The sequence below is a fragment of the Lucilia sericata genome, unplaced genomic scaffold (genome assembly GCF_015586225.1).
Source record: "Lucilia sericata isolate MDLA Ls3-8-SP2 unplaced genomic scaffold, ASM1558622v1 Contig000022F_arrow, whole genome shotgun sequence".
Lineage (NCBI taxonomy): Eukaryota > Metazoa > Arthropoda > Insecta > Diptera > Calliphoridae > Lucilia > Lucilia sericata.
In genome coordinates, this window is record NW_023994060.1 from 789,718 (window position 1) to 802,118 (window position 12,401).

Consider the following 12,401-nt stretch of genomic DNA (forward strand, 5'->3'; position numbering starts at 1 on the left):
GAGATTTAGGTTCCTATAAAACATGTTTATGCCTATTTTTACGGCTATAGATACTTCTTTTGCCCAGTTATGAGCGTTAAAGTCATTTTCTGAAGGGGACGCTATATGGGGGTAGGCTAAATCGTAGACCAATATATCCCATTTTCACACTTACATTAACTAAAAACTTCTGTGCAAAATTTCAGCTCTCTAACTATTCCCGTTTGGAGTCTATCGTGTTTTCAACAGACAGACGGGCGGACATGGCTAGATCGTGTTAGAATCTAATAGGGACCCAGACACGATCTAGCCATGTCCGCCCGTCTGTCTGTTGAAAACACGATAGAGTCCAAACGGGAATAGTTAGAGAGCTTTTATGGGACTTAGACGAATATTTCGATGTGTTACAAACGGAAAGACAAAAACAATATACCCCCATCTTTTTTTGATGGTGGGTATAAAAAAGCTTTATCTTGAGATCACCGTAATTATTGTTAGAAATCATTAAAAGACCTACCAATTTATAGCAAAATATATATTTAAAGACTTCAAACTTTAAACAAATTCTCTACTAAAGGTTTATGTTTATTTTTACCCTCAAAATAAAGCTTTTTAATATTTTTCTACTTTCGAATGTAAATTCCACTTAGCCTTCTATAAGTTTTATTTTGGCTTTAAATTTAGGTCAATTAAATTGTAATGATAATGTCACAGACTCATACATATACATACATACACAAGTATTTATACACGAAAGGTAGGTATTAAATACTTGTTTTAAAATAATTGCATCCTTCCAAACTCCCACATCACTTTTAAGGATAATTTAATATTAAAATATATACCTAGTTTTTTTTCATAAACAATATGCATACATACACACACATACAGACAATAACTAATAAGTATGAATGTTTAAATATAACCAGTAGTTCTTGAACTAGTTCTATGTCTGTCGTAATGAAGTGAAAGTACATGTGATATGGCATCCTTAGAATTATCATTTGCTATAGCTGAATTTAACTTTTAACTATATATTTATGTATGAATTCAACATAAATTTAATGTATGAAAGAAATGTACATATTTAAATTGAAAAATATATTACTCTAAAGGATACCAGTAGCTTCAAAGGTGACTAGTACAAAAGTTTCAAAACAGTTCTTTAATTGCAGCATTTACTACAGCTGGGGTATACAGATTATACTCAATCTTATTTATTTTGTTGCTGCAACTCATATTAGTGAGTAGTATGTTGCATAACAAAATTGATAGTTATTTTTTTTGTTGTTGTTATGATGCTGTACGAATACATATGTATAGTAAAACCACATCATGTGTAAAGTATTATGAATTTTACTACAAATATAAACATTTTAAATGTTTTGACATTTTGTCATATTTACATAGAGGCAGACAGACATACACAAATTTTTTTTCGGGGGGGAATAATTTCTGTTTTTACCAAACAAACATTGATGTGCTAGCACACACACATACACAAAACATAATATTACGTTCCTATATCTACAAGGATTTATAAATTACCTGTATGTAATATATTATTCTATAATATACACAGTTCATCATACATACATATGTACTTCCATGCATACATTCATAAATAAATATAAAATTTATGCATGTATTTATTTGATATTTTCAATATTTTTTGTTCATATTATATCATTCTGTTAAATAAAGTACGATTATTTTTTGTCTTTGGGGTTTATCATCATAATATTAATGACACACATTTCACAATTTAGTGTCTCTGAGGGTATAAATGCATAAATATGACGTCATTTGTTTATGAATTAAAATTATAAAATCTGTACATAAAATCAAATGATTTTGAAATTTAGTTTTTGTGTTAAATACGAGTGATAATTAGTAGATATGAAATTATTAATTTCACTTTGAAATATGTATGTAGTTCTTTATATTTTAATAAGTTGGATTTTTTTCAGGGAATTTAGTTTTCTATAAATATCATGACAATAGGTCTTAAATGAGAAATTTAATAGACAATATTTTTTGATTTCAAATCGTTTTATAACACATATGGGCAATTACATATGGACGGACGTTAGGGTGTCCCGTGGATAACATTTTTGTAGGAATACCTCTCTAAATTACGAAATATTTGAGTCACATTTTGAAAAGATTGCAGATTTTTTTAACATATTATACTGAGATAATCGCTGGTAGGGAACTGAGGATCCATTCAAAATTTATTTTTATTTTTCTCGTCTTCAGTACATTAGTACGCATCGATTGATAGGGATTACAACATGGTTCTTTAAAACGCAGTTCCTCGGGACACTCTAATGTACATATGTATGTCTACATTGAACCATTAAAGAGCTAATCATATGATTAAATAAAATACTATATACATCTAAACTACAGGAAATAAATTGAAAATTCAACAACTTTTTTCCACTTAATTTTCTCTAAGGTTTTTCCTAAACTAACATAAGGTAAGCACTCTGGCTTACCTTACTGCTTCTATTGTAATTTCTAAAACAAAATTGTTGGCTGATTATAGTAAAGAGAATTTGAGTGTGTATATCCTAAACTAACCAAAGCTAATTAAAGTTGTTCTAAATTTGTTTTTGTTGTTTTCTATTTTATTTATTTTTTTCTTTCTCTTTTTTGAAAAACTTGCAGCACAACATTAATCAGCAATCGTTGCAAAAGTTTGCAACTTGCCTGCAACATATTGCCCAATTATTGGAATGTCCTGTTTGCTTAGAGGTAAGTTTTTGTTTTATTATTTTCCGAAAGGTTGTTGTTGTACTTACATACATATAAATATATTTAATAAAGTATAAAAGGTATAAAAAAGACAAAAAAGTTATAGAAATAGTAGACATTTTGTAGTTAAAAGAATACTTAAAGAACTTGTCAGGAATATCGATGAGCTTCTGAAGTAGCAATTCATGCAATAGATGAAAGAAAATCGGTATTAAGTTTTTGCTTATAAAAGGGTTAAATGTTAAAAAAATCTCAGAGTTTCCGTCCGACAAAAAAATTACATTTTTCTTCGACAAAATCAAATCTATTTTCTTAAAGTCTGGTTCGTTTTTATATAAAAAATATTTTAATTGGCAGATTATTTTTCGGTTAAACGATATCCGGAGTTTGATATAATAAGACTAAGCATAAAAAATATTTGTAATCGGTCTCTCTGAAACGGAATATATATGAATCGGAGAATTTACTTTTAACTTCTCCTAGATATTATATTCATTTTATGTATAGGGTCAACATAAGGAACGGTAAATTATCAAAGGTAAAATTGATTACAAATTTCAATGTACCACTGTTTTCCAATACATATATACATACTTGTATAATAGTCATAAAAAGTATTACAACCCTAAACATAACCCCCTCAAAAATATATGTATGTATTTATTCACCTTGATCAAATCATTCCTAATAACTGGTTGCCCCCCCCAAAAAAAAAAATAATAAACTGACTGTTCTACTTAAGTTTTCTTAAAACAAAAACTTGGTTAGTTAGTTAGAAAAAATAACAAACTTGGGAGAAAAATCATAGGAAAAACGTGTGTCAACATAAAACAGTCTACTAAAAACTATACAGTATTCAAAAATGAGTACCAAACCAAAATCTTAGAAAAAAAAAATAAGGAATAACTTAAAAATCTTTATGCGTACAATAGTGTACGGAACGCTAAGTCAGGCAAGCATGAAAAGTTCTTTTTTAAAGAATCAAAACAAAAAGAAATTTAAACAAGTAGGAAAGTCAGGCATACTCGATGGTTAGATACCCTATTTACAGCCTTGAGTGAGGGGTAATGAATACATTAAGTAATTCATAACATGGTCAATTACAATTACTTCCAATGTGTAATTGAGCAATAACCATTTAAAATTCCCTGTAATAGTAATTAATGTTTTGCCAATTACAATTATTTCAAATGTGTAATTGAGCAATAACGAAACACAATTCCTTGTAATTTCAGTTTTGCCAATTACAATTACTTGTAGTTGTAATTAAAGTTTACCAATTACAATTATTTGTGATTGTAATTGAAGTTTACCAATTACAATTACTTGTAAGGTACTGCATATTACTATTACCGCTTATAGGAAAAAATACGCAATTACAAGTAATTCTAATTTGATTTTAAAACACTTCAATTGCAGGTAATTGCTATTAGTAAATCTTCAATCGACATTACTTCAAATGTAATTTTAATTAAAAATTTAATCATTTAACTTTTCGTGTACCTTCCGGGCCTTGTACCTTTAATTATAATTGCTCAGTTATTGTATCATACTTTTTAAAATGTAATTAAATCGATTCTGGTACTTATTAATTCAAAGCATTACAATAACATTACATTTATAGTAATTATAATTGAAGTTTACCAATTACAATTACTTGTAAGGTACTGCATATTACTATTACCCCTTATAGGAAAAAATACGCAATTACAAGTAATTCAAATTTGAATTTAAAACAATCTCAATTAGTAAATCTTCAATTGACATTACTTCAAATGTAATTTTAATTAAAAATTTAATCATTTAACTTTTCGTGTACCGGACATGGAGAAAACTAATTAATTAATTGAAGTTTTTAATTATGATTGCACAGTTGTCGTATCATACTTTTTAAAATGTAATTAAATCGATTCTGGTACTTAGTAATTCAAAGCATTACAATAACATTACATTTGTAGTAATTGTAGTTGAAGTTTACTAGACTGTAATTGTAATTGATAAAAAAATTAGTTCAATTACATTTATAAATGTTCTAAAAATGTTTTCTGCTAAGTAATAGTAATCGCCAATTTCATTCATTTCAGTTCATTATTTGTTTGTACTTGAGTTTTTTATATTACATTACACGTAAATGTAATTACATTACAAGTAAATGTAATTACATTACTAGTATGTAATTGGAATTGAAAATAATCAAATAAAAATTACATGTAATTTATGTGTAATTGATTCTGTAAAGAATTAATTAATGTAATTATTTCAATTTAAATGCTATTCAGTGTTAATGCAAACGTTAAATTGGGTGTTGAAACAGTAAATTGCTCATGAGAAATTCTTCTCTGTAGTGGTGTAGAGTATAAAAAGAAACTGTTCAATCCCTGCCAGCAATTTTGTAGTCGACTACGAGAAAAATTCACTTCTAGTTTACTTTTACAGACTGACTATAAGCTAACTACAATGTAATGCAGAGCAGTCCTGAAATTTTGTATTTGGCAACGTAAAGAACCAACTTTTAAATACTAACTACAAGCTAACTATAATGTAATGCAGAAGTGCCTCAAAATTATCTGGAGAGAATTAATTGTATTTTAACATGTTTTCTCTTGTTTCTCTATTATTATGATTTTATTTGTTAACTTTAGTAGACTGACTATAAACGAACAACAATGTAATGCAGAAATGTTCCAAAATTTGGTATTTATTAACGTAAACTACCGACTTTTAAAGACTAGCTACAAGCTAACTGTCATATAATGCGGGAGTACCCCAAAATTATCTGGAGAGCATTTTGTTTCGACATGTTTTCTCTCTCATGTTTCTTTATTAATTGGAATTTTGTTTTACATTTTTGTCATTTTCTTGTATACGTTGTGAAATTAGAGTCAGTCAATTGGAAAAATTAATTATAAAAGGTTAAATATTTCAAAACTCGGTCCCTAAATTCTAAATTCTGCTGATTAATACTGTAAATATAATACATTAACAGTTACATTACACATAACATTTTAAAATTTATTTTAGATTTGGATCAATGGGAATCATGGAAGTAATGGACAAATCATTCATAATTTTATGGATACCGGTGTTATTATTAGTTCCCCTGCAGAAAACTGATGTCTATTAATTTTAACGAACTAATATCATAACTTGTATTAAAGCGAAATGTAATTTAGATAACTAGTAGTTAAATTTTAAATATATTTAATTAAAATGTAATTAATTAATACAGTAGGGAATACAAAAGAAAACTATTACTTGACTTTTCTGCAACTAACTTTTAGTTAGTTAATAAAGAGTTACCTTTAAGCTAATTTTTTAGTAACTAACTTTAAGCTAGTTGAAAAGTCATGCAGAGTCGGACAATTGACTACTGCGTAGGACATCGCTATGTTAAAATAGTCAGTTGGATCCATTAAAAATAATCCAAGAATCAACCATAACTAGTTGATGAAAAAGTCGGCTTTTAATGCATTTAAAGTTAGTTGAGATGCTGGCAGGGATAATACTAGCGACAACTAAACAACTAGATTGTTTTTCTATATATAAACTGGAAAAAAAAATTACCAAAAATATGTTGTTAAATGAAAATCCGAAACAGTTTTAGTGTGTCTATATTAACTAACTTTATGTTAGATACTTTAACCAATAGACAGGCGCTTTCACAACCATATAAACATACAGGTATATAATCATAACATGTTGTATTTAAGTGTATAGTGTCTATAATGGAAACGGAAACTTTTGCTAAATATGAGCTCTATGTAGTTGTTTAGAATTTTCACTTCTGTTTTTACCAACTATATACATACATACATACATATGTATGTATGTATGTATGTATATGTATGTCTGCAAAATACTGTTTATTAGTTTATTTTCATTAAATGTTTGTATGTATATAAAGCATATATTTTGGGGGTAAATATATTTTCATAAATTCGAGTTTTGTGAACTTGTGTGAAGTGTATATTCTAAGTGCACTTGCACGTTTTCCACGTTTATTGCATTCAGTTTGTATTTATTTGTAATGGGATATTTGCGATATTTCTTTTTTTAATTTTTATTATTTATCGCACACAAATAGTAGACAAACTTCAAAATAAATTTAAATAAAATAGAAATTTCTTTTTTTTTGGGAAAAATAATTGACAAACAAATTTAAATTTAAGTGAAATTAATGATTTAAATAAAACTTGACTTACCACAGAAGAGAGTATATCATCTGCAAATAAAATTTAAATAGAAATGTTGATTAGAAAATAATAAATTGTAGTAGAAAGCAAGTAAGATTGTATAGTTGGGCATGGCCGACCATATGATACTCTACACCAGTTATTATGTTAAAAATTTTGATTATTTTTTATACCCTACACCACAATAGTGGTGAGGGTATTATTTAATAATAAGGTATTTAATCTCAATTTTACCTTAATTCAGAAATATTTTAACAATTTTTTGACAAAAAAGGGATTTTCTAAATGAGGTGTTTCACCATCAAGTCATTTTCTGAAGGGTACTTTGGATCACTACGAATATCAGCAGTATCATTAAGACTTATGTAAATAAAACTAAGTTTTGTGGAGTTTTTAGAAGAACATTTAACATATTTATGAGCTCAAAAGCCCTATTCTGGGGTTATGGTTGTATGGGTTCTATATATGGACCGATTTTAACTAATTTCAATTGGCTTCGTACTTGTGCCAAATTTCATCAAATTATCTTGAAAATTGCGACAGGCAGACAGACGGACATAGCCAAATCGACTCAGATTCTGAACCGGTTGGTATAATTTAAGGTGTATGTAGGACCAATATTTTTGGGTGTTACAAACATCAGCACAAACATACTTATACCCTCCCCACTATGGTGGTGTAGGGTATAAGTATGTTTTTATGTAGATATGATTATACCCTACACTATAGTGGGAAGTTTATAACGGGTTTGTGCTGATGTTTGACCAAAAATGTTGGTTCTACAGTATACCAATCGGCTTAGAATCATTTTCTGCGTCGATTTAGCTATGTACGTCCGTCCGTCCATGTAAACCTTGTAATCAAACTACAGGTCGCAATTTTGAAGATAATTCAATGAAATTTGGAACATGATCTTCTATTGTCCCATGGACGAAGCCTATGGTTAACATCGGTCCATTATTTTACCTAGCCCCATACAACTGAACCCCTGAATAGGGCTTGTAAACCTTTTAATCAAACTACAGGTCGCAATTTTGAAGATAATTCAATGAAATTTGACACATGATCTTCTATGGTACCGGAGTCGAAGCCTATTGAAAATGGTTAACATCGGTCCATTATTTCACCTAGCCGCCATACAACTGAACCCGACGAATAGGGCTTTTAAGTTCATAATTATGTTTAATATACTCGTATTTCGACAAAAGGCTGCAAAACTAAGTTCTTTACTATCCTTGATGACCTTCATGAATTTTTTTAAAATTCTACTTAAATGCTTTATTATGAAAACTAAATCACATTTTATTTTTGTAGCAGGTGTAGGGTATTATATGGTCGGCCTCGCCCTACTATAATTTCTTACTTGTTTATTTTTTATATTTATATGCATTCATCGTTGAGCATGCATTGGTGATGTGCCCGATTGGGTTGTTGCATATTTTGTGATAGTATTCACGTGATTTTTATACCCTACACCACTTTAGTGGGGAGGGTATATTGCGTTTGTGTTGGTGTTTGTAACGCACAATAATATTGGTCCTATACCCACCTTAAAGTATACCAATCGGCTTAGAATCATTTAAACCTTGTAATCAAACCTGTAGGTAGCAATTTTGGAGATAATTTAATGAAATTTGGCACATGATCTTCTATTATCCCAGGAACGAAGCCTATTGAAAATGGTTAATATCGGTCCATTATTTCACCTAGCCCCCATACAACTGAACACCCGAATAGGGCTTGTAAACCTTGTAATCAAACTGCAGGTCGCAATTTTGAAGATAATTCAATGAAATTTGGCACATGATTTTCTATTGTCCCAGAGACAAAGCCTATTGAAAATGGTTAACATCGGTCCATTATTTCACCTAGCCCCCATACAACTGAAGCCGCCGAATAGGGCTTTTAAGTTCATAATTATGTTTAATATACTCGTATTTCGACAAAAGGCTGCAAAACTAAGTTCTTTACTATCCTTGATGACCTTCATGAATTTTTTTAAAATTCTACTTAAATGCTTTATTATGAAAACTAAATCACATTTTATTTTTGTAGCAGGTGTAGGGTATTATATGGTCGGCCTCGCCCTACTATAATTTCTTACTTGTTTATTTTTTATATTTATATGCATTCATCGTTGAGCATGCATTGGTGATGTGCCCGATTGGGTTGTTGCATATTTTGTGATAGTATTCACGTGATTTTTATACCCTACACCACTTTAGTGGGGAGGGTATATTGCGTTTGTGTTGGTGTTTGTAACGCACAATAATATTGGTCCTATACCCACCTTAAAGTATACCAATCGGCTTAGAATCATTTAAACCTTGTAATCAAACCTGTAGGTAGCAATTTTGGAGATAATTTAATGAAATTTGGCACATGATCTTCTATTATCCCAGGAACGAAGCCTATTGAAAATGGTTAATATCGGTCCATTATTTCACCTAGCCCCCATACAACTGAACACCCGAATAGGGCTTGTAAACCTTGTAATCAAACTGCAGGTCGCAATTTTGAAGATAATTCAATGAAATTTGGCACATGATTTTCTATTGTCCCAGAGACAAAGCCTATTGAAAATGGTTAACATCGGTCCATTATTTCACCTAGCCCCCATACAACTGAAGCCGCCGAATAGGGCTTTTAAGTTCATAATTATGTTTAATATACTCGTATCTCGACAAAAAGCTGCAAAACCAAGTTCTATACTAGCCTTAAAGCCTATGAATTTTTTAATTATATGGTCTCATTTGACCATAGCCCCTATTCAAAGCCCCTTTCGAAATTCGACTTAAATGTCCACAATTTTATTCAACAATAAATGGCTTAAGTATATCTGAGGCAAGGTACAATTCAACTTATATTATTATATGGTTGGCCTCTCCCGACTATAATTTCTTACTTGTTTTTTTTAATTTGTATACGAAAGTTTTTGCTATCTGCACAAGTATAAGAAATTTCAATAATAACCAAAAAAGAAGCAGGTAAAAGATCTACATACGCCTGTGCCGAATCTTACATATCTTTCACCATAATTGTAATTTTGCTTATATCTCCATTATATATGGACCGATTTTGCCAATTTTAATTAGGAAACTATTCGACAGTTCATATACTTCGCAATCTATAAGGAATTAGAAAATGTATTCAGATCCAATTATACTAATAAGGTTGCAAAATTATATTTATTGTGAAAATTACAAACGAAATGACGAACTTATATAGTATACCCTTCTTACGAAGGTGAACGGTATAAAAATACTTAAAAAAATTATTTATAAAATGCAATTTTCAAAAGAGATTGTAGGCGAGATATAAATATAAAAAATTTTATATAAAAATTCTATTTAAAATATACTTTTTATAAACACACATATTTATAAACACACGTAGATGTATTAAGGATATTCATATTAAATATTTTATAAAAATTCTTAAACAATTTTTTAATTTCAATAACTTAAATCTTTATTGTAAAATTTTAATTATAAATATCATTGCATAAAATTGTATTATTACTTTAGTTATAATACCAGTTGAAACAAGATATATCCCCTCTCTTATAGTATTTAAAAACCAAATGAACATAGAAATTATTTTAACACGAAAATTTCCTATAAATGTTTATAAGCAAATAACAAATAATACTTTTGTTTTGCAGTCATGTCTGGGTTCTCATTGTTTTGTATGCATTTATGTTTAAACAGTGGAGGGCAAAAATAGAATAGAAAAAGTAAAATTCCAATTAATAGTTCTAAATGCTTTAATAAATATATTATTAGTTTTAACCAAAATTTCCAGCTATTGCTTTCAAAATAATAATGAATACTAAACGTAGCATGTACTTGTATTGCCCTCCACTTTACAATGGTATTTGCATGTGTTTTTAAGGGATTTGGTTGGTGTGTTATTGTTGTTTTGTTGTCGGTTGTATTATTTGTGTTTGTTGGTATTTTATTATACATACTCTCGTAGTCGTATAAAATTTGAATTATATGTTAACAATAAATGTTGTTAAAAACAGAAATGAAAAATATTTCATAAAATAAACCAAAATTTATACAAAATACTTGCTACTACTCGTTCTAGTCGGCATTTATGGAAGTATTTAAACAATTCATAGGAGTACAAATTCATACACACAAACACACATACTATAAGTAAAGTATGTTCATAACCCAACAGTTTGACAAGGAGTCAGTATATGGGGCCTACAGTCAAATGTGTTGCAATTTTTATCAATCTTTATGATTTGAGCACAATTAGTAAATCATTATCATATTCATGATGAGCAGGACAAGGGTTTGCATGCAAATGCATGTTTGTAGTCAGTAACTCAAAATAACTTTTAAGTAATTTTCTTTTCGAATCAAAGAATTTGCAACAAAATGTCATCGGTTTGTTGTTGCATATTTTGTTATAAATGCATAAATTGCATATTTTGCTTTAAAATACATATATTTTGCATATTTTTAACATTTTTATAGCATATTTAGCATATTTTGATCACAGATTTTAATCCTTTTTGCCCTAGGGCCTTCCGTTTAGCCACAAAATGGACTTTTATGTTTTCACCAAAAAATCGTGTTTTGGTGGGATCTACAAGTGATCACAGATATTAATCCTTTTTGTCCTAGGGCCTTCCGTTTAGCCAGAAATGGTCTTTTGGTGGGATCTAAAAGTGATCACATATATTAATCCTTTTTGTCCTGGGGCCTTCCGTTTAGCCAGAAAATGGTCTTTTATGCTTTCACCAAAAAATCGATATTTGGTGGGATATAAAAGTGATCACAGATCTTAATCCTTCTTGCCCTGGGGCCTTCCGTTTAACCAGAAAATGGACTTATATGTTTTCACCAAAAAATCGTGTTTTGGTGGGATCTACAAGTGATCACAGATTTTAATCCTTTTTGCCCTAGGGAAAATGGACTTTTATGTTTTCACAAAAAAATCTTATTTTGGTGGGATCTAAAATTGATCACAGATTTTAATCCTTTTTGGCCTTGGGCCTTCCATTTAGCCAAAAAATTGACTTTTATGTTTTCACAAAAAAATGGTAATTTGGTGGGATCTAAAAGTGATCACAGATTTTAATTCTTTTTGCCCTAGGGCCTTAAGTTTAGCCAGAAAATGGACTTTTATGTTTTCACCAAAAAATCGGCATTAAAAGGATCTAAAAGTGATCACAGATTTTAGTCCTTTTTGCCTATGGCCTTCCGTTTAGCCAGAAAATGGACTTTTCTGTTTTCACCCAAAAATCGATATTTGGTGGGACATAAAACTGATCTCAGATTCTAATCCTTTTTGCCCTAGGGCCTTCCGTTTAGCCAGAAAATGGACTTTTATGTTTTCACAAAAAAAATTGTATTTCCTTTGTATATTCTTTTTGCCCTAGGGCCTTCCGTTTAGCCAGAAAATGGAACACAAATTGTGCTTTGTAATATGTAATACAAATATTTTTAAAAT

At 29.5% G+C, this 12,401-nt stretch overlaps 1 protein-coding gene across 2 annotated transcripts in view; it reads left to right on the top strand.

Moving 5' to 3' along the window:
* The window catches only part of LOC119608761, a 54,943-nt gene that overhangs the window by 23,106 nt on the left and 19,436 nt on the right, over positions 1–12,401 (top strand). For both annotated transcript variants that reach the window (XM_037963323.1, XM_037963326.1), the window contains exon 3: positions 2,653–2,739. In XM_037963323.1, the coding sequence (XP_037819251.1) occupies positions 2,653–2,739 (87 nt within the window). The remainder of the gene's footprint in view (positions 1–2,652; positions 2,740–12,401) is intronic.